General features: G+C 30.9%; 2 protein-coding genes, 1 non-coding gene and 1 pseudogene across 3 annotated transcripts; 2 read left to right on the top strand and 2 right to left on the bottom strand.

Moving 5' to 3' along the window:
- Positions 1–1,618: 1,618 nt before the first annotated feature.
- Positions 1,619–2,897, bottom strand: LOC108335430 (uncharacterized). Its single transcript, XM_017571448.2, has one exon. The coding sequence runs from the start codon at positions 2,824–2,826 to the stop codon at positions 1,738–1,740; it is 1,089 nt and encodes a 362-aa protein (XP_017426937.2). The 5' UTR covers positions 2,827–2,897; the 3' UTR covers positions 1,619–1,737.
- Positions 2,898–17,796: 14,899 nt separating this feature from the next.
- On the top strand, positions 17,797–17,869 carry TRNAR-UCU (transfer RNA arginine (anticodon UCU)). Its single transcript has one exon. It is a non-coding gene; the product is annotated as a tRNA-Arg (tRNA).
- A 424-nt stretch (positions 17,870–18,293) lies between these two features.
- On the top strand, positions 18,294–20,291 carry LOC108335002 (pectinesterase/pectinesterase inhibitor 18-like; annotated as a pseudogene).
- A 973-nt stretch (positions 20,292–21,264) lies between these two features.
- Positions 21,265–22,413, bottom strand: LOC108335003 (putative clathrin assembly protein At1g25240). Its single transcript, XM_017570921.2, has one exon. The coding sequence runs from the start codon at positions 22,411–22,413 to the stop codon at positions 21,265–21,267; it is 1,149 nt and encodes a 382-aa protein (XP_017426410.2).
- Positions 22,414–23,483: the final 1,070 nt, after the last annotated feature.

Below are 23,483 nucleotides of genomic sequence, written 5' to 3'. Positions count from 1 at the left end.
CATTGATATATTTTAGGAAGATAATAAGGAATCGAAAAAAAAAATCAAATTCCTCAATTCATTTTATATATCATACAAAGATTAAGTAGAATTAACATGTATGTGGTCATAACATTTAGTAATGGAATAATATTAACGAAATTTTCACACACTCTTCTTAAACTATATTTTAGAAAGAAAAAAAAAACAAATGACTGTGGATTACAGCAACATTACAATCATTATTAAACATGATAATGATATGGCATAAATGCTTTTTTTTTCTTTTCTAAGCTCATGCTTAAATTTGTCCATATATTATGATTAAAATTTCTCAGTCATTTTCTTGGCATGTCTATGTTGTGACCAATCTCATGTAGTTTTTTTAAGTTGGGAAAAATCCGTGAGCAATAAGAAGAGAAATTGGTGATGGAAAGATATCATGGTGGGAAACAGGTTGTTGAAGGTGAAAGAAAAACAAAGACACTTATAAAAGACGACCTAAGATTTAGTTTTAAAATCTTCGTTTGTGTACATAGTTTGACAACAACACTTTTTCTCACCTAAGGAGAGTCATAAATGCACGCAAAGAATATCATTTTTCTTCTGCAACGTGCAAAACCAGCAGAAATCGTTAGTGTACAGACAAACGCAGGATTTGGTTGGAGGTGACATGACATCACAAACCAGTTTTTACCTCGACCAAATACAATGTACAGACAAAACATGTACCAAATCATAATATTTGTCTCTCTAATTAATATATATATATATATATATATATATATATTAATACTTATTAAAATGTTATTGTTATTGTGTTACTCGTTTTCAAAAGGTCGTTAAAATATTTATCTATATTTAATTTTACATTAAATTTTTCTTTAATTTCTAAAGTTATTTTTAGATTAAAAAATAAATTTCGACTCTAATTCAATTTTATAAATATTTATGGATGATGCGATAATAATTTTATAATGATCTAATAACAATTAAAATAATATATCTAACAAATAAAAGATTATGGATATCAAATTTTGATATAATTTTAATATAGTGTTAAAATGTTAAAAACGTTAAAAATGTTAAGAAGTGTATTTTAGTTTATCTCAACATATTATATTAATAATTAAATTTTAAATCTACTTCATCTTCATAAAATTGGGGTGTAAAACAAGATTTGCACTCACTTATATATTATAAATTAGTCTTATCTCTAATATGTGATTTAAAAGAAAATTAAAGCAATCTTATTTTCATAAAATTAATTTAATTTCATAATAAAATAAAATTTATATATTTTATATACTTAAACTTAACTTTTATCTCGAGGTAATTTAGAAACTTTTGTAGATGTTTTTGAAGATTGATATGATAGTTATAAAAAGTAATTTAATGAATATAAGTATTTTTTATATCTGTTTGTATTAAAAGATGTTGTTTTATAAAAGATACTAATGTTTTCATATTTATAAAAAAGATAAAAAGTAATTTAATGATTATTAGTATCTTTTATAAAACAATATTAAATTTTAGAATTTTGCTAGAATCGGGAAGGATCTATGCTAGAAAATATGATACGAAACAAGTATAATATATAACCCAGAAAAGAACCAACCACAACAAATCGAGAATGTACAAAAGAAAATTGAAATTACCATTTGGTTGCAAATTTTCAAAACATGGTCACCAAAATCACAATTTAATCAACACATTAATCAAGATTAAAACTAGTGATCTGGCTTAATTAACCGATTATTAAGATCCAATTCTTGCACTGAAGTGATGCATCCCAGGGTTGAAGCCCAAGCACCCCAACAACCCCTGTTTGTAAGGCAACAATGTTTTCTTCTTCATCTCCACAGAAGCGGCCCGGTTCACCGTGTAATGCAACTCGTGAGCCGAAACTGGTCCCCTCCGTCTCGAAACCGAACCGGAACTTTCCACGGACCGGAAGCTCAGGTTCCGCACATCCTCCTGCGCCGTCGTTTTGGACAGAACCGTGTATTTCCGAAGAGGATCCTTGTCGGAAGCTCTTCCCTCGGAAGCGCTTCGGAACAGCAGAAAATCCTTCAGCCGCCACTTTCGGTAGCCTTTTCCGAACGAAATCGACGACAAGAACGAGGAATGGGAAACGCCCTCCGAGGCCTTGTTGATACCTTTTTCAGTTGAAGATACCGAATTAACGTCGATGTCGTCACTGTTGGTTTCAGGTTCTCTGCGTAGTGATATGGCGGAAGAAGTGGAAAACGATAAGGATCTTTCTCTGATTCTTCTATGTTCTGATAACGACGGCGATGAGAGTGGTGACGGTGATGATGACACGTTATCTGTTATTTGGGATGGGATTTTGGTTTTGTCTGATGTGGGAACGGAGGAAGGTAAAGAGGGTTTCAAAGGTCTGATCTTTCCGCCGAGAAAGAGTTCGTCGGCAGAAAGAGAAGGCCTTTGAACATGACTGCCGAAGTCGAATTCAAATTCATCTTGAGCTGTGGTGAGAGGGGAAGCAGAGGAGTGTCTTCTGGTGGGGCTGGCGGGGGCACTGAAGAAGAAGTTTCCAAAGCGTTGAGGGCTGGAAGGTGCGGTGATGTAAGGGGAGGAGCAGCTGCTATCGAAGTTGAACTCCATGGAAGAAGAAGAAGAAGATGGTGGTGGTTGAAGCGGAGGAGGAGGAACTGCCACCACTACTTCCATAATGGTGTTGTTTGGCAATTGGGATTTTGAGTTTGGAGAAATGGATGATGGGTGTGGAGTAAGGGTATAAATATATGCAGACACAGGCAGGAGAAGGAAGGAGAGAGGAAGATGAAGGTTGAAAATTTGACTGTTGTGAATGATTTTGGTCATTAGAAAATACACTAGCCACCTTTTGCTTGGAATTTTGTTATATTTTTATGTTTCTATCTTTTCTAAATTTTAGATTTGTCAATGACATGTTAGTTAGTATCATTTAGATTCATTATAAATCGTGTGTTGTTACAAAATCTAATGCCAATATCCAAAATAAAAGAGTGATTTATTTTTTACATCTAATACTTATATTTGATACTAACTTAAATATATTGTTATCCTTTGTATTTTAAAAGTAAACTCGTATCAAAGTTTTGAGTTTTAAAACAAATGATATTCTAAATATGGTGATTGATTTTATTAAATTATTTCAATTGTTAAAATCAAAACATTAACATTATTTTTAAAGACAAGAATTGAGTAATGTACACTATAGACAAATCAATGCAATCTTAAAATGAGTGTTGGTCAACTCTTTAAAACTTTCAAAGCAATACAGATGGATTGGTCTTTAGCAATATTAATAATTATTATGTATTTTATAAAATTAAGAATATCTCAAGGTAATTAATATGGTAAAAGATGCTTATGAAAGATTGAGTTGTAATTGGGTCAACTTTAAACAAAAGTCTATTTCAAAATCTATAAATACAGATGTAAGATAAGGAAGTAAGTGATAAAATTTATTAGACATTTAAGATTTATTTGCGATAATCAATTGATATAACCAAAAACTAACTTGAACATTAAGTGTTTGTCAAGACATGTACCTATCCGCTCACTCAGATTCGGACCTTAAAAAGAATTGTTAAAACTTTAAAAAGAAAATGATAGAGTAAGTGAAGTAAAACGACATAAATTGTGAAGATATATTTCTCTCTACCAATCGAAACAAGTATAAAAACTAATTCAAAATACAAAATTCTTGTACATTAAAAGAATTGAAACATTTTTAATCTTCATATTTTAAAATTGAGATATTTTAAAAGTGAGAGTAACGTTATGTTAATGGAATTAAGAAGTTATTATTTGGAAATAGGCGAAGCAGAAGAGAATTGTAAAGCAGTTTGTTTTGTTATTCCGGCGAAGAAGAAATTTGGGTGTGGCGTGAAGAAAGAAGAAGGGCATTACTTGAGCAATTGGCTTGATATGCAAATTGTTTTGGTCAATAAATGGCAAACGGTATTCGAGAAGCAGCAGTTAGTTATTTTATTATAAGGATATAATGAATTCGGCATGTGTGAAATATATTATTGTATGACTTTGCTCGGTGTAATTCACGAAAAACAGTGACAGTGAATCTAGAAGAGGAGACTATTCGAAGAGACAAAAAGACACTTGTAATTTAATTTTCCTTCTTTATTCAGAAAAAATAAATAATATTGAACACTGAAATTAAGCCCTGAATGGGTGGTTCAAATTTGAAGAAAATTTATACCGTTGAAAAGAAGAGAAAACGTAAAGATGTAAGAGATTCCAAAAGTGTGTTATTTTAAGATATAAATGTGGTAATTAAAGTTTTAAGAAAATAGCGTTGAAAGTAAAGAGCAGCGTGGTGAAGAAGGAAGAAAGACAAAAGAAAACTCAGGTTACCGTTTTCAACGTCAGTTCGAAAGAAAGCTCATATCATCATCTCCAACGTGAATTTCACCGGAATCAATAATGTCACTTTAATATTGTCATGTTTACTAGTAGAAATTGATATTTCTATTATAAAATATTAAGTTCAATCTTATCTTTTGGATAAGTCAAACACTAATCTAAATAATCACATTTGCTTTTCATTTTAGGTCACCAGAAATTTTATTATAGGATGTAAAACTAAGTCTACTTTCTAGAATGAGTTTCATCATCTATTATATATCTAATCCTCGTAATTTTATTTTAACATGAATAATAGGTTGACATATGTATCAAGTTAGTATCCACAAGCTATTTTCTTTTATCATGTTAAGGAAGTTATTAGTGACCTGAACCGGATCTTAAGGGATAAGGGTATTATGACCAAATTGATAGAAATTAAATTAAGTATTTCTTTTATTTCTTTTATAAAGCACAATATTAAGTATTAATAAATAATAAAATATAATAATAATAATAAAATCTATTAAGATATTTATTATTTTCTCTATCTATTTTTTTTAAGTTTCTCAAATATTGCACTCATTTCTCTCTCACCTTTCTTTTGTCTCTCAAGAGAAAAAAACTTATTATTTTTATTCTTATTTCTCATATATATATATATATATATATTCTTTTCTTGAAGAAAACAAAATATTTCTCTCTTATTTCATTTGATAATGAAATATTAATTTAATAATTATCATTAATCTTTCATAAGTTTTTGTATATTTATTTTTATGAATATAGAAAAAAAAATATTGTAGTATGTGTATTTTTATAACTTATTTTATTAACCAAGTTAATCTTTGGCAGAAACAAAAATGTTAATATCGTTTTATTTTATTGATTGTGTTCTTATAGAGTTGAATATACTACGTAAAGACTTCAACTTAAAGTATTCTAAGCTTCAAAGGTACTTGTCATTTTTTCAGGTACACTTTGTTCTTACATAGCCCAAATAAAGACTCCAACTTCAAGCATTCCAAGTTAATCAAGTGTGTTAGATGGTAATAAATGCGATAATTAATGAATGTAATAAATGGACCTCACATAATGTGTTATTTATAGGACAAGCTTGAACCACAATTAGTATGATTCTACCTTGACTACATACGTTTGTGCCAAATATATGCTAGTTCAAGTGGTCGAGATGTCTTCGAACATATATAAGATATATATTGACATGGTCGAGATGTATTTGATCATGTTTAGTACATCAACCCCTAGACTTAACATGTCAAATGTTGAAGTGTTGTAGAATGTCACCATAATGTCAGCCTTTGATCTGATTGTCATGGTGTCGACAGTCCATTTTTGTCATGGTGATGAGTGCAAAGAAAATTTGTATTTATTTAATTATGTGTTTATATAGGTATAGAAGTCCTTTAGACTCGAAAAAACATATCCACAAAGATGAAAAATTGAATTTATCATTAACTAATCCAATAATATTAATAAAAGAGACCAAATTAATTTTATTTACAAATATATGAATCAATTTGATAAAAAAATTAAAATAAAAAATAAATTAGCAACTTAAATATATGAATCAAATTATCAATTAAACTTAAAATTTGTATTACTTTTGACATTTTGTATAAAAGAAAGGAGTTATGAAATAATCACAAGAATAACAACCTCTTTAATTTCACAACTTATCTCGTCAACTATAACGTCATGATTTTTTAACTACTATTATTTATAGTAATATAAAATGGTCCATATAATGTATGTAAATTATTATTTTTAATTTATTCTTCATATTTTTTTTTAAATTGTAATATAAAATTCACAATATCGAGTATTAATTTAAAGAAAATAAATATTAAGATATAGTAAAAACCCAAAAAAGGAAAGAAACTAAAAGAAAGAGTAAAAACATGCGTCCATATATGTTAAAAAAAAAAGAAACAAGTGTTCATATTTAAAAATATTTTAAATAAAATACAATTGTAAGTATTTAAAATTTATAAAGTTATTATACGTCAAGTAAATAATATATTTTAAGTAATAAATAAATTTATATAGAATAAAATAATATATTTATTTATAAAAATATTATGAAAAGATATAATAAAATATTACAGCTAAATTTTTCATTATTATTGAAATAAACTCTTTTAATATTTAATATAGTAACAATTAAAACCGTCTCTACGTCTAGAAAAATATTTGTTAAAGCTTTTAATTTACATTAATTATAATTATAGAGAAGCGTATCGGATTTTGAAAGCATTATGTTGACAAAAAGTCTTGGGGATTTTAAAGACGGTGCAGAAATGTCATGAATTATCATTTTTTCCAATTATTGATTAAGACCTTGTAGTTGAATTTATATTACAAGAAATTAAATTTGAAAGAACTTCATTCAATTATAGATTTTAGAGAGTTAATAATCTTTTAAAGAAAACATTCAAAAATAAAAAATCAATAAAAGAAAAAAATATCGGGATGAAGAAAAGTAAAACTTGTTTAAAATTTGTAATAAATTTTTTATTCTAATATGATATAATTTTGTTCCAGTACTATATGCATTAATATCTTAATTGATTTTGTTAAAATACAAAATTCGAACTTGGGCGTGTTTTTAGGCATATTACAAAGAATTTTTTATTGTTTTAATTGAAAAATAATTTGAATGATTTTCTGTGAAAAAATTATTAAGTTTTACATATAATTACTTTTGTCTCTTTAATTTTTTAATATATTTTAGAATATTAAAATTAGCGTACATAAATATATTTTGAAAACACAAAAAAAAATTAAAATTCAATAAAAAATTCAAATTCGTCACTAATATAAAAGAATGAATAATATGGTCTAGCAAAATAAAAAAATGTAAAAACCTAGAAAATAGAGTATTAGAGTTTATAGGTATTTTAGATGATGACATCGAGAATTTTAATGTTAAAATAATTCAATAATATAAATAGAATTTCATAGACACGTCTATTATCTAAAACCTGTGTCATTTTCCAGAACTTTCCTTGATTTTTCTTTCCCTTTTCTCATAAGAATTCTTACTCCTGACTTACCTGTTTGATGATCAGGATGTGTTAGGAAATCACAACAGTGCATTCTCCATCATCTACCAATCAGATTTCCTTTTAGAGCAAATAAGTTTCTACTCTTTTTTCTTTGATTCTTAATTTAAGACACATGCAAATGGAATATCTCGCATGTGTTGTTTACTCTCCTTTTCTAACTCTTTGTCGATTAATGGTCCTAAAGATTTACTTTGATCACGATTATGTGGTTTGTAAGCGTTTCTAGAGTTTCTTGAACTGAGGAAAAGGTAGTATGTTGTATAGAGCTATGGTAGCATTCCTGATAAGGTAAGGGAAACTAATGTTTTTTTTTAGACATGAAGTATGAACTGATAGTTAATAGTATATGACATTAATGTATGTTGATTTTTATGCTTGAAATGAGTGTTTGTAGTATTTATGTGTGTTTGAATGAATGAACTTAGTTGAATGATTTTCTTTGGACCTGATTATTGTCATGTGCGTTATTGTTCTAAAGTTTGTGGCGCCAAATTGATTATAATGTTGAGAAGAAGTGAATTAGGCTCATTTTGGTCAAAAATGGAGGTTTTGATAGATGAGTTTTAGAAGTAAAGGTCTAAGGGGAGAAACAACAATTTAGGACATGTTGTAAGGTCATTTGAAAGTTGTTAGTACATTGAGTTAAGAGAAATGTGACATGAAAATAGGTATGAGTCAATAGGGTGATTTTAGAAGGTTTTAAGCTCTAATTTAAAGGTTTTGACTAGTGAGATTTTAGTGTAGTAGGTTTAGATTGAAGCAAAGGGTTTGAGGTCTGTAGTTAGATAATTTCTAACTGGTTTAAACCCCTAAACTGTTAATTTATGGATTTAATAGAATAGAAATGAGATTAGATAATTTGGAATTTATTGAACGTCTAATTTGAGTTAAACATGTTTTAAATTATTCACGCCTAGAAAGTTATATTAATTAGTTAGATAAATATAAAAAACAATCAAGGTTAAATTGGAAATAAATACTTTTTTGTTATAAAGTTAAGTATTTATAAACTTTTTGAGTCTATAAAATATAAAAAAATAAATTATTATATTATATATAATTGTAATATCTTCGTAATATATGATAATAAATTATTATAATATAAGATATTAATTGTAAATATTTTAATATATAAAATAATTTGATGATAAATTTCTGTATCATAAAATAATAATAGTAAATATCTTAACACTAACATAATGTGAAATAAATTATTTTATCATAAAATATTAATTATATGTATTTTAATAATATAACCGAGTATGATAATATGTTATATACATGATATTAATAATAGATATTTTAGTAATATAATAAGTTACTATAGTATAGGATATTAATTGTAATATTTTAAAGATATTTGAGGTACGTAATATATATATATATATATATATATATATATATATATATATATATATATATATATTGTTCCGACTGAATCCGTGAGGACCCTGTTAAAACACATAAGTTTGTCGAAGACTGGGCGGATACTTACGAACGGTGAAGACGGGCGGACAAACGATGAAGCTGCTAAGGACCGGGCGGACGCTTTCTCATCAGTCGAAACAGATCGAACGGCTCTGGCGCTTGGGTCACTAGAAGCTGACGAAAACCGGACGGTCATTGCTGAATCCCACGAACTGAAGAAGGCCGGGTCATGCGCGTGACGGACGGTACCGTGACGGACTGACGCTGCTCCGCGCTCTATGTTGGAGGCCGGGCGGGTTTCTCCCTACGCACTCCCGGTGGTCGTCCTCCTACTCCAAGCCGAGTGGTCGGGTACTTGTCAAAGGCACTCCGACGCTCAAGTCAGTAATATGACAGAGCGATCTGTGATGCATCTATATATTGCATCGTAAGGAATTCCTCCAGAAATCATACCTGGGACCTCTATTTATACTGATTGTAATGGGCTTTTACCTTTCGTGGGCCTGAAAATGGCCTAATCATACCTTAATCTTCATTAAGGGCTTTAACGAGTCATTAGTATTTAATCGCGCAGTAGGCATAGTGAATGACGGTCGTGACGACCGGTCAGCAGGGTGACCGGTCGAGGATGTCAACCTGGGAGGGACGGTCTTTGTGGCCGGTCAACAGGGTGACCGGCCAATGATGTCAACCTGGGAGGGACGGTCTGGGCGGCCAGTCAGCAGGGCGACCGGCCAATGATGTCAACTTGGGAGGGACGGTCTGGGCGGCTGGTCAGCAGGGTGACCGACCAATGATGTCAACCTGGGAGGGACGGTCGTGACGGCCGGTCAGCAGGGTGACCGGCCAATGATGGATACTCGGTCGGTCGGCCTGGATGGACGACCTTGGCGTGCCGCTCGTTCTTGATGGTCGGCCTGGATGGACGGCCTTGGCATGCCGCTCGTTCCTGATGGTCGACCTGGACGGACGACCTTGGAGGATTGTTTGGTCTATGTCGGCTCAAAAAACGTTAGTTTAGACGCTCGGTCATGATTGTGACCCGTTTGGGCGGCATTGGTTTAACCACTCGCTCGGTCTATGTGTCGGGAAGACCGGTCGGTAATATATATATATATATATATATATATATATATATATATATATATATATATATATATATATATATATATATATATATTAAAACTTAATGAATAGCATTTGGAATTTTACATGAAATAAATCTTACGAGGAAATTAAAAGAAAAAAAAAACAATGTTGATTATTTTTTTTACTAGTTGTTCTTGAAGCCCACAAATTTTCACTGTGTGTCGCAACCGGAAAAAATCGCGACGGGACGACGATCCGAAAAAGATGAAAAGTATTTAAGAAAAAGAGATTGGAGTCGCCACCATAGTTTATTCTGGAAAACTACGGAAAAACCATAAAATGATAAGGCATGGTCTATTAGAACCAGATTCTTGGTTCGGGAGTCGGTTACGTGTAGGGAAGGTATTAGCACCCTACAACGCCTGCCTTAAGGCAGTACCTTTAATTAAATATGCGAATATGATGTGGTTTTTAAAATGTTTAACTTTACCTTGAAATAAAAACTCTAAAAAAACAAACAATCTTTTTTAGCTTTTTGGGCCCGACAAGGATTGACCTTGCTCCTACGTATTCTCATTCAGAATGAGAAATCAGGGTTCCGTAGTTCGTTTAGAAACTGTTTGAGAAATTTGTTTGGAAAATTGTTTGAAAACTTGTTATGGATAATTTGGATTTTTGGGAGAATGAGCCTGACAAGGACTGGCCTTGCTCCTACGTATCTCCACTTTTGATGGAGAATCAAGGATCACGTAGTTCTGCAAGGCGATATTGTTTGTTGTTTGAAAATGTTGATGTTTTTGGTTTTTTATGACTTTATATTTTTTTTTGTATTTTTTGATTTAGGAGAATGAAAAGGTTTTTAGCACAAGGACGATGCGTGCGATCACACATGTGCCTAAACCTTTAAAACATATTTTTGTAATTTTATTTAAAAGAGAGAAAAGGTTTTTAGCACAAGGACGATGCGTGCGATCACACATGTGCTTAAACCTTTGAAATGTATTTTTGACATTTTTTTTGAAGAAAGAGAAAAAGTTTTTGGCACAAGGACGATGCGTGTGATCACACATGTGCCTAAACCTTTAAAACATATTTTTGGGATTTTGAAGAAAGAGAAAAGGTTTTTGGCACAAGGACGATGCGTGCGATCACACATGTGCCTAAACCTTTAAAACATATTTTTGTAATTTTAATTGAGAAAGAGAAAAAATTTTTAGCACAAGGACGATGCGTGTGATCACACATGTGCCTAAACCTTTAAAACATATTTTTGTAGTTTTTTTAATTTTTAATTTTATATTTTTTTTTATATATTTTTTTTTATTTTTTACGAACAAACCCGACAAAATACAATATACAAGAGTGTAGTTATCACACAAAGGGCTACATACAGTAAAAGAAATAAAGAAATAAAAACTTTAAAAATAAAGCGTGATCAATAAAAATAGGGGTGCAGAGATAAAAACCAGGGGTGCAGAGAATAAAATTGAACTCCTTCGTTTGGACCAATACTCTTTCTTCAACTTTTGATATGCCAGGGGCGAAAATAGGAACACTTGGGTGCATCCTGAAATGGTGTATTTAGGCCCAATTCCTTCTTTGTTTACTTGCAGAGACAAAATGTGTTTCAGTCCTTTCTTTTTCACTGACCTTTACTGAATGTTTCACTGATAATTTTTTCTACAAAACTCCAAACATAATGAAACTTTTTTCTGTAGAAACTAGATTTAGAGGGCTTTCATTTGATAACTCACACATAATTTTTGGACCTCTGGACGAGATGCAGTATAATTTTGAAATCAGGTTTGGCTGTTTCGTTTCTGGCACTGACCTTGGTTTACTGTTTGGCTCATATCTTTTTCCACAGAACTCTAATTGCAATGAAACTTTTTGGGTTAGATTCTAGACTCAAAGGGTTTTCATTTGAATACTCACACATAATTTTTTGACCTCTGGACTAGCAGCAGCTCAGTTTTGAAGAGATGAGTGGGGAAAGGATTTTAGTGTTTGGTCATGATGATGGAAATCAATTTTGTGGGTGAAACATGTTGATATGGTTTGCTGAAGGGGTGTATTGAAATGTTTCATGATAATAGGGGTGATAAGAAATGTGTGGAAAGATATGTAGTGTGGGAGAGAAAAATGAAGTAGAGTTTTGGAGTGGAAATAAAGATGTTTGAGAGAGAAGAGATGGATATTATGTAATTTTTTTGTGTGTGTGAAGTGAAGAGAATGTAGGTATTTATAGAGTTAAGGATGAAGAAAGTTGATGAATAAAAATAATATAATAAGTTGGTGGAAAATTTAGATGAAATAAAATATAATAAAAAAAAGATGAATAGAAAAAGTTAATGTGGAAAATAAGTGAAAGAAATAATATAAAAATTTGTGGAAAAATTAGGTGAAATAAAATATAGTGAATAGTAAAAGTTAATGTGGAAAATAAGTGAAAGAAATAATATAAAAAGTTGGTGGAGAAATTAGGTATGGAAATTAAGTGAAAGAAATAATATAAAAAGGTGGTGGAGAAATTAGGTATGGAAATTAAGTGAAAGAAATAATATAAAAAGTTGGTGGAGAAAGTAGGTAAAATAAAATATAGTGAATAGTAAAAGTTAATGTGGAAAATAAGTGAAAGAAATAATATAAAAAAAATGGTGGAGAAATTAGGTATGGAAATTAAGTGGAAGAAATAATATAAAAAGTTGGTGGAGAAATTAGGTGAAATAAAATATAGTGAATAGTAAAAGTTAATGTGGAAAATAAGTGAAAGAAATAATATAAAAAGTGGGTGGAAAAATAAGGTGGAGAAAAATGGATAATAAAAAATGTTGATGGAGAAGATATAATTAAAAAAAGTAAGTGGAATAGTTAGAAAAGTTGATATATAAAATTAATATGGAAATGATGTGGAAAAAGTAAATGAAAAAGGTAGATGATGTGGAATGAGATGTGGAGGGTGATGTGGATGGTGATGTGGAGAGTGGGGTGTAATAAGAGAAAAGAGGTGATGAGGAAGTAAAAAAGTAAGAGATTATTTTGGGCCATTGGATTAAGTGTTTAAAAGAAAATTTGGGGGTGCAAAAAGTAAAATAAATAGTATTTTTCATTTTGGTTTTTTTTTATGTTTTTTTTTATTTATTTTTGTGATGAATTATATTTACCCGGACGAAATTGGGTATTAACACTGTGTAGTCGTTCTTTGTTTCAACATCAATTCATTTCCATAATTTTTATACTGAGGTATATCTAATAATGACCCAAATTTCAGGTAATGAATCAATATAATATATTTGAAAGTATATTTCAAAAGTGAATTATCATTGATCAAATTAACTCAATTTAAAAGATAAAAGGGACCAATACTAGAAGGGGTCACTTGTGTTTCATTTATAACTGAAGTTTAAATATTTTACCTTATAAGTTTAACATAGTGAATATCACGTAAAATATTCATTTCAAAATCCATGATAATAAAGTTATTTGGTCAATTGTATTATATTATATAATAATATATAATTATATATACTCCAATATACTTCTCCTTAGCAATAGTGTCAGTTTAATTTCCATCCATTTATGGATAAATTATTTTCTCATTGTAAGTTAGCTTTAATTTTACGTTTCATCATTATATATATATATAATATTTATTTTTTATCGATGCGTAATTTAATAATTAAACTTTATCAAGCATTTTGTATCCTAATTATGTGTTGTTTTTGGAAGGCATTGATGTTGTTGAAATAGTATGATTAATTCCAGTCAAAGCACTAGAAAACAAAAACATAATTAAACAGGTTCATAGCATGTTGACCATTTTCCATGATGATTCAGCACCCCACAGGTTTCTAGATTGTGGGAAAAGCTGGACGATGATGATGTCTGTTTATATGTGTTCTTTCTACAGACATAAAACTGCTTTTGTTGTTTAACCATGTCGCTCATGATTGCAGGATTAATTCTGTTCAACCTTTAACGTACTTACACTGTACTGTGCAAACTCTAATGCTTAATCATTTCATCTTAGTTTTTTATTCGTAAAATATATAAGAAGGCATAACTGAATCACTACCCTTAAAATTACATTCATCTTGTAAAAAAAATTTATGTGAACATTTAATGCATTCTTATTTTTGTTTGAATTAAACAAGTTTTAGATTTCATAAAAAGTATTTATATATATTTTGCTTTTAATAGTGTGGTTGTTTTTAGTTGATTTTTATTTTTATTTTTAATTTTTGGTCTCTGAACTTATTTTTTTCCATCACCATAATTGATTACTTTTTTTTATCATATGAAAATGTATATATGTATATAAGTAAAGATAATAAAAATAGCTTAATATATAGATGATACAGTATTGGTTTAAACGGGTTACGATTAAACCCGTTAAATTAGTCCATTATAGGATTTGATCCTACTCTATATGGGTTTGGACTAACAAATTTCAGAAAGACAAAAAAGTCTTTTACAAAACAAGTTTACAAAGTTAAATATCCATACAACTTTATGTATCATGAGTCTTCTTTTAACCTGTTAATTATTTTATTTCTAATAATATATTTTTAAATAATGTTAATTATTTTATTTCTAATAATATATTTTTAAATAATATTAAAAAATTATCTGACTAAGCTCTCATAATGTATTTTTGAATTAAATTATGCAATTATATTCATATTTAGTTTTTTTTTTTAATTTTATAAAATTCTGTATTTTTTTATTTTTGATACACAAAAATGTTTATATTATATATATTAGTAATGTTTTATAAAAATAATAACTTATTTGATTTTTAAAGAATAATTCTTCTGAGAAAAAAATATTTTTTTTAAAACTTGTGCAAAATAATTATAACACTTTTTTCTATCAAAATTACCTTTGTTTTATTAGATAATAAAAAATTACTCTTGTGTAATAAAACTTTTAAACTATAATTTTTCTTAGGTATTCAACATTGCAGAAAGATGTTTAGAGTGAAGGGAAAAAAAGATACTAATAAAATATCATGCGAAACTTAGAAATTACTGAAGAGAAATTGCAAAACAAACTAAAGAAATAAATGAAAATACATTAAAAATAAACTAATTTAGTTTTGGGGAGGAACCTCACCCTAAGCTTGCACCAACCCACTTTACATAGAACTTTGGGGCTGCAACTTTTAAAAAGCCCCTGTTATGCGGGCTAGAAAAATAAGGCTTGGTTTTAGAAGAGACTCATTTAAGCTCAAATAACTGCTCTAGTTATGATAAAAAAAAAGTTTATAACACCAAGGGACTCGTTTAAGTAAAAGTTCATACAACCAAAATCCTTCTCATGGGTTAACTTAAAACTAATTCACGAACAATATTTAAAATAAATATTTTTCTTTGAAAACCAAGATAAAAATATATATTTATTTAATTTATTATATATATATATATATATATATATATATATATATATATATATATATATATATATATATATATATATATAATTCAAATTGAAACCCAAGTTCTTATTAGCAAAGTTAAGTTAAGTGAGGCCATGCGAAGTTGTATCTAGTTTGTCCAAATTAGACCAAGTCCAATCAGACCCATGTTAGGTTAACATGGATAAAATGCATGTTAGGTTAACATGGATAGGGTGCATATTTAGACAAGGATAGAGTTGTTCCAAATCAAGTTAGGTTAAGTTCAATTTGGACCAAGTCAAGCTAAGATGGGTCCAATTTAAGTCTAGCTAGACCCACATTAATCCAAGTTAAGCTGAGCCTATTTTGGACAAAGTCAAGTCGAGCTAAGTCCAACCTAGGACAATATGGGTAAGGCCTATCAGACTCATGTTAAGTTAGAAGAGGTTGAAACCATGTTAAGATGGTTCCAAGCTAGTTTAAGTTAGGATTAGATTGAGTTAAGTTCATATGAGTCTAAGACAAGTTGGATTAAGTCCAATTTCTATTGAGTCAGGTCGAGTTTGACCTAGTCAAACCCAATTAGGGCCAATTTAGGTTAGGTTGAGATGAGTTTGATTTAAATCAGGTTGGAACCATGTTGGGCCAAGTTGGTCAGCCTAAGTAAATTTGAGTCAATCTAGACACATTTTAAGCTTAGATGTATAAGATCTAGGTTAGGCTTAGTCAGACACAAGTCATTATAGGTAAGGTTGGGTTGGGTACAAGTCAAGTTAGGTAAGGTCAGGTTATGTCAAGTTGGTTTGATAGAAATGGATTGCAAGATGACTTAAGTTTAGGTTAGGCCAAGTTGGGTCGAGTCAGATTAGGCCAAAATAGGTTGAGTTCAAACAAGCTCTGATCAATTGGGTTGGACCCATGTTTTTCCAAATTGGGTTGGATTCAAGTCAAGCTGAGTTAGGCCTAGTTCATGTCATGTAAAGTTTTTCAAGCCCAGGTAATGTTGAGTTAAGTCAACTATGTATCAAATTGAGTTGAGATATGCCTCGGCTGACCAAATCTAGATTAAGCCATGTAAGGTTGTGTTGAAATGACTCTGACCTATGTTAAGAAATTTTGGATCAGAGTCAAGTAAGGTCAAACCATGCTAGATGTAGGTTAGGTTCGATTAAACCTAGTTCATACAAAAGTAGTTCGAATATGTCCTAATTTAGATTAGAAAATTTGGATGCAAACAAGGTTAAACTAGGTTGGGTCAAGATTAGTCTAAATTAGAATAGAACAAGTTCATATTAAGAGACTATTTATATTACAAAAATGGAAAAGAAAATATATTTATTAGAATTATATAAATAATCGTGAATATAAAGATTATTTTAAAATTATAAGAACAAAAACGGTAAACTTTATATATTATAAACAGAAAACACAACCCAATTCTAAAACATTAATTATTTGGGGTAAAAAAAACTAAACATCAAAAGATGTGAAAAAAAGCTAGTTTAAGAAGGGAAGAGAAAGAAAAGAAAAAGAGAAAAGGAGCTTACACTTTTCGTGATAACTTTTTTAGGTTATATCTATGAAATATATTTACATTTTTTTAATTTAAAAAAATTATTTTGAAAATAAATTTTAAATATACGTTAAGCTTAAGATTTTCTTTCAAAAAGAAAAGGACGTCCAAAAGAAATGATACATATTAATCACTAATTTATGAAATTAAGAAAAACAACTTAATGACCTAAAAAGTTAGTGAAGTAGTACTTAAAAGGAAGAATTAAAGATAAGTTAAAGCAATGTGCTTAATATAAATAAGTTTTTCTCGTTTACTTAGTTGTTCTATACACTTTCATTTTTTCATTAAAGTTGTTAGACCAATAAACTCAGTTTCTAAAATCAGAGGAAATTATGGGTTATGACTTTAACATTTCTTCGTTATGGTTGCTTTGTTAGTTGACATCCTTTAATATATATTTACAAATTGACATGAAATTCACCCTTATCTCATACTTTTGGACTTAAAATTAAAGATGAAACTAGCGGATGATGACTATAACTGAGTCAACACAATTTGTGTTCTTCTAATTCTTTTTTATGATGATATATGTATAATTTAATGTAATTATTTATTATTATTTTTTTATCTTTAAGTGTTATGAAATTATATATTTATAATTTGTTCATCTTGTTACAATAATTTTAAGTTTGTATTTGTGAAAGCGAAATAATTCTATGCGTATTATTTTGTATATAAATATTCATGTTAATTGTGTGATGCATATATTTTTACATTTTTATATTAAATCAAATGAATATTTTTTTATCAATAACAAAGAAAATATATGATGGTATAATGGGTAAAACAAATAAGTTGCAAATTTAAGCTCTGTTTATGTATGTTTATTTGTTAAATATAAACTAACCATAAAACTAACATTAAAAGCGCCCATGGCCTAATGGATAAGGCGCTTGACTTCTAATCAAGCGATTGTGGGTTCGAGTCCCACTGGGCGTGTTGCTTTTTATGAGTTATAGTTATGATTTGAATAACGATTTTAGTATGGAACGCAACTTCTTTAAGTGAAGTTTTTCCTGGTACGACTTATCCATTTTATAATATTTTCAAAATCTGTCCATTACAATAAAATTAAAGTAAAATTACACCATTGTGTATCATATGAATTATAATTTTACTGTGTATTGTTTTTTTTTTAATGTCTCAATAGGTCCCTATTTTTGTCCAGAATTTTAAATAGGTCCCTTTATTTTTTGACGTCTCAATTGGGTCTTTATTTTTGTTAATTTGATGCAAATAAATCCTTTCCGTCAATTTCATCAAACGACGTTAATGAGTGTGTGACGTGGCCTGGTGACACTGCATTTTTAATACACGTGTCAATATTATAATTTTTGCTGAAATTATTAAAGAAAGGGCAACGATGGAAAATGATATTATTCTTTTTGCTGGAACATCCATTTTCTCTGCAACTGGGAAATCAAGAGGAATAAAGTGAAGACGAAGGTGATGGTAACGAATATGAAAACTCTTCTAATATTGCAGCTAAAGGTTGTGGGTTATTACCTATATTACATATCAGGAATTCATTGTGCTTAATGAATCCTGTGGCTGCGATGAAAATGAAAAACCAGGTTTCCTTGCCTTCAGCCAGTGAGGTTGTGAAACCTAACAAAACTTCTCATATTAGATCTTTTAGCCCAATTCCATATGTAAAGAAGGTGAGAAAAATGGACCAATTTTACACCCTTCAACCCTGAATCAGCAAGTTCAAGTGGTTTTTTTTGACATATTTACTTACAATCATGAATATTTTCTACAGGCTTGGGATGCAATTCATAGGAACAAATCAAGCTCCAAGGCACCGTCACCTGACAAGCAAGAGGGTAAAAAGAAATTGGCTAGTGAATCAAATAGATTTACCTATTCTGGTGAATTACTTCCAGGTAGACTCTCTCCCTTCCGTCGCTCAAGAGCAGCTGCTACTGGTATATCTCCCTCTTGAAGACCTCAATCTCCCTTTTGCGGCGTCAAGTTGCTTGGTGATTCTAGAGAAGCTGAAAATTACAAGTTTGGCAAGGTTAAATTCCACAGTGGTGTGCTTGGAAATGTTCAAGATGTGCAGTCCCTGGGAAACAAACAGCGAATTTACCATCTTCAAATGTAAGTTCTTTAGATAACAAACGGAGGGTAGATACCATGGTTGCAGACTTAGGAGAAGAAGGTAGACACGTGTATTAAAAATGCAGTGTCACCAGGTCACGTCACACAATTATTAACGCCGTTTGATGAAATTGATGGAAAGGATTTATTTGCATCAAATTAACAAAAATAAGGACCCAATTGAGACGTCAAAAAATAAAGGGACCTATTTGAAATTCTAGACGAAAATAGGGATCTATTGAGACATTAAACTTTTTTTTTAAACGAACAAATTTCTCCTTTTCATAATTCACTACGATGAAGGTCATCCTCCATTACGATGAAGCATCACCCAAAAATCTTCTTTCTTGTGCATCATTCAAAAATCTTCTTCCATGTGCATCACCCAAAAATCTTCTTCACTATGCATCAAGCCTGTGAAAGGAAACCCAAAAATCAACCTCGAATTACGATGAATCGCCTCTCACAACAAGCCTGTAGAGAAATCCTAAATTTCACAAACTTAGGAACCCTAATCACAATTTGTCCCAAATTCATGTTTACCTTCAATCTCACCTATTCGCACCTCCATTAAATCCTCTTCCCCATATATTTCTAGTTTCTATGTTATGTTTGACCTAAGTATGTTTCTATGATTCCTGAATAAGTGAAGTTACCATTTTGATTGAATGTTTAAAAATCTGAATCACAATAAGACACAAATGAGTAGGACATTTTGAATTTTTGAACACTAACCACGTATAGTTATACGTGTTTTGCAGCTTCTATGGGTGATGGATTTATGGGTCAAGACATATGGTTTCAAAACACAGCGGGGGCGACGAAACACCAAGTGGTGGCTCTTCGCGTAAGTGCCAACCAATCTGCGATAAAGCGTTGTCGCATGTATGCCTTTCAAGACACTCTCTACGCATACTCCAACAGGTAGTTTTACAGAGATTCTATCATCACTAGTACCATTTACTTCACTTTTGGAAATGTCGTTGTTGTGTTCCAAAAGTGTAACCTGGTGGCCTGAAAGTCCATGAGTAACCAAAAGAATATGGTGATAGCTTAAGGAAGAGAAGATCCAAACCAAAATACAGAAACTTCAATTCAACAATGTAACCTAACACCGAGTTCATATCTTAAGATTATTGTAAGTTCCATCAAAACTTATCTGGGTCGACCTTAGAAGAAGTATTCCAGGACTATTATGATGCAATCGTTGATAGAAAACCATATTGATCCAATAGGATGGGCAGCGTGGGATGCCTAGAACTCTATGAATTCGTTATTTATTGCGTCTTTAATCTCGAACCCAATTTGATTTTGATAAACCCTAATTTGGTGGTGCTTAATTTCATATTTCAGAAACTTTTTGGATTTCATGAACCCTAACTTCATGGTAAACCCTAAGCATTAATCGCTAGGGTTGAAGATGATAAAGGTAAGGTTGAAGATGATGAACCCTAATTTGGGTTTCAATTCTTAGAAAACTTTTTTTTTAATTATATATTTTATGTAACCTACTTTGAATATGTCACGTCATTTAATGATTCCACCTCACACTAACACATCACCTGAAAGTTAACCTCGTTAATCCAATTTAAAATAGAACTATTTGAGAAAATCCAACAGAAATAGAGACTGGGAAAGTGGTTTAACCTTTAAAATATTTATCTCACCCTAAAAATAATTAAAACATTAATTTAAACAAATATTAATTCATATTTTATTATTTGAGTATAAATTATTGTTATTATTAATTAGTATGTAAAATATGATATAAGAAAGAAAACAAAAGGAAAAAAAAAAACTCAATAGGAGTGAATCTTTGCTCTACTTATAACCAGGTGTAATGGAGAATCGAAATTAATTAGGTGTAAAACACTCATGTATTGTCACAATTCATATATTTTATATATCATTATTTAGAAAAAAGAAAGTTCAATTAATACTTGGGAGTACATGTTACCACAACATGCATCCTTAAGACCTTAAAGTTAAAATGACAATACATCCAATTAGCCAACTCTCTACACATTATCCTAAATTCTGATTAAATTACGAAATTTAATTGTCATATTTCTGAACTTGCTTGAATACAACTTTGCAGTCATGAGAAAGACAAAGAAAGACTTTATTCTCCATCATTTCATTTTATTTTTCTTTTAAGAAAATACATTGAATGCATATCACCATAAACCTTATGAGAAGCTGAAAATAAAACCTGCATTTATGTGTACTTGCTACAAAACAATTAAATCGGGAAGAACACAATTGTTAGAAACAGGAACATACGGTACGAGGCTGAAAGAATAGTCGAGAAAAGGGTTATTTGCTGTGACACTTGCACCATCCGTAACATCACCTACTAAATCATCCTCGAACACTTCCCATTGGTTTGTGATCACTGTCTTCAAATCCGTCTGCTTCGTCTCCAGAAAGCTCACAATGGCTCTGCAATTATTATCCTCATACGCCACAACACCATTTTCCTCATCACTCTCCATCTTTTCTCCGTCTCTGATTCTTATCAGTTCTTCAATGTCTTTCTCATCCACCCTCACAATTTCAGGACAGTCCGAAACATTAAGGATACCAATGTCCTTACAGAAGTTGAAGTACGTAGTAATCTTGTTCCCTTGCAATTCAGCTTTTCTCACAACTTCCAGACCAACCCTAGCTTCCTCTTCCCCACCCATGTCGAGTATTCTCTCCACAACTCGCTGAACCCTAGCGGAAAACTTCTCATACACTTCCAAAACCTCGTCCATGACACAATCCATGGCCTCAAGAACAAGCACCACGTTCATGCGGAGGCTCCTGGGCTTCACTTGCAGAAGCAAATCTATCAAACCAATAAGCTTCTCCAAGCTCTGCAGCTCTTCCATCAGGCTCTCTTCCTTCTCCTTGCCTCCACGTTTGGTCTCTCTCGTTGCTTCCATCCTCACAAATGCTGATTTTTGGTCCAAATACAAGAAATAAGCCCTAACAAACGCGTTGTAAACCCAGGCCCTGTTAGGGTTTATGTGTCCGTCGCTGAACAACGATAAATCAAACGGCAACCTTCCCATCTTCTGCACCCCGGGAAGATCGAAACAGAACACCCCATGAATGAGCATCAACCCCTTGAGTGCCACAACCCAAGAACGAGTCTTTTCCATCCTCATTGAAAGAGTGTAGAGAAGAGGCTGAAGGTACAAGGGTGAGGTGCGTAGCCATTTGAAAACCCTCTGAACGTTCTTGTAATCCATGCATTGTTCGTCGTGGCTTGTTGCCTTGATGATGACCATTTCAAGATCAGGGTTCCTGCATGGACGCCTGGGTAAGAGCTTCGCCACCCAGATGCTGTACCTATCCTTCAACGCTCCAGTGGCCTTGATCCACAGCGTCATCTTCTCTGTGTTGTGATCTTGCAATGCAATATGCAAGAACGACAACAAGAAGAAGAAGAACAAGAATGTGTTGTGGGATGTTGCTTTTCCTTGTGTTGTTCACCTGGTTTGTACGGTGTGAAGATTGGTTATAGTTTTGGAAGCATGTTGAAGGTGTACACAACCCATTTGTCCAACCATGTTGTGTTGTAAACTTCACATAATTGCTTATATTGTTTGTCTCGCCTTGTATTTTGGGGCATTGCTGTGGTGGAATTCGTCAAGGGTTGTTATGCCGCGTACTACGAAGGTGGCTTATCCTTAAAACCACCTTAATTTCGAAGCTTCTTTAGACGATGCATGTAATTTCCCTTTTATTTATTTTTTCATTGAATTATTAACGATTACTAATGTTGTTGCTATTGTTACCGTCGTGCACTGTTGTCAACTGTCAAAAATGGAATCTTGTGAATCGTCTCCACCTTGTCACAAATTTCACATTCAAGCTCTGGGCACTTGCCACGTTTTCTCTTCAGAAGGATCCAAGTGTCGATTTTGAGACCATAATAATAATATATCGAGAATAATGCATTGACCTCTATTTGTTATCAATTTTGAGACAATAATAATAATAATTTCGAGAATAATGCATGGACAGCTCGTTATTTTCCTATTTTTGTGATCTTTCAGAAGTTATATTTTGTTTCTATATTCATATTTTCATTTTGTAATAAAAAAAATTACTGTAGTTTACTTTTAATTTTTTTTATATGAAAGGAATAAAGTTGTTTTTTTTTTCCTATTTTGATGAATATTTAAAAACGAAATAATAGAGTGTATTTTTAAGGAAAAGAGTGTATATATGTTGTTTCAAGTAAATCATACAGTGGGGAAAGAGTGATAAATACAGAATGAGTAGATCAACTGAGTAGCAAAAAAATATTTTTGTAATGAAAAAAATAAAATACCATATAAAATGTTGAAATAAATTTATTACATTATTTATTAAATTAAAAGTATTTTGATAATTTAAATTAAAGACAAACAAGATCTGATACGAGATTGAGTATTATACTCATCCAATTCTCATA

This window comes from Vigna angularis, chromosome 10, assembly GCF_016808095.1.
Source record: "Vigna angularis cultivar LongXiaoDou No.4 chromosome 10, ASM1680809v1, whole genome shotgun sequence".
Lineage (NCBI taxonomy): Eukaryota > Viridiplantae > Streptophyta > Magnoliopsida > Fabales > Fabaceae > Vigna > Vigna angularis.
The sequence above is the reverse complement of the archived record's forward strand: the minus strand, read 5'-3'. Positions and strand labels throughout refer to the sequence as shown.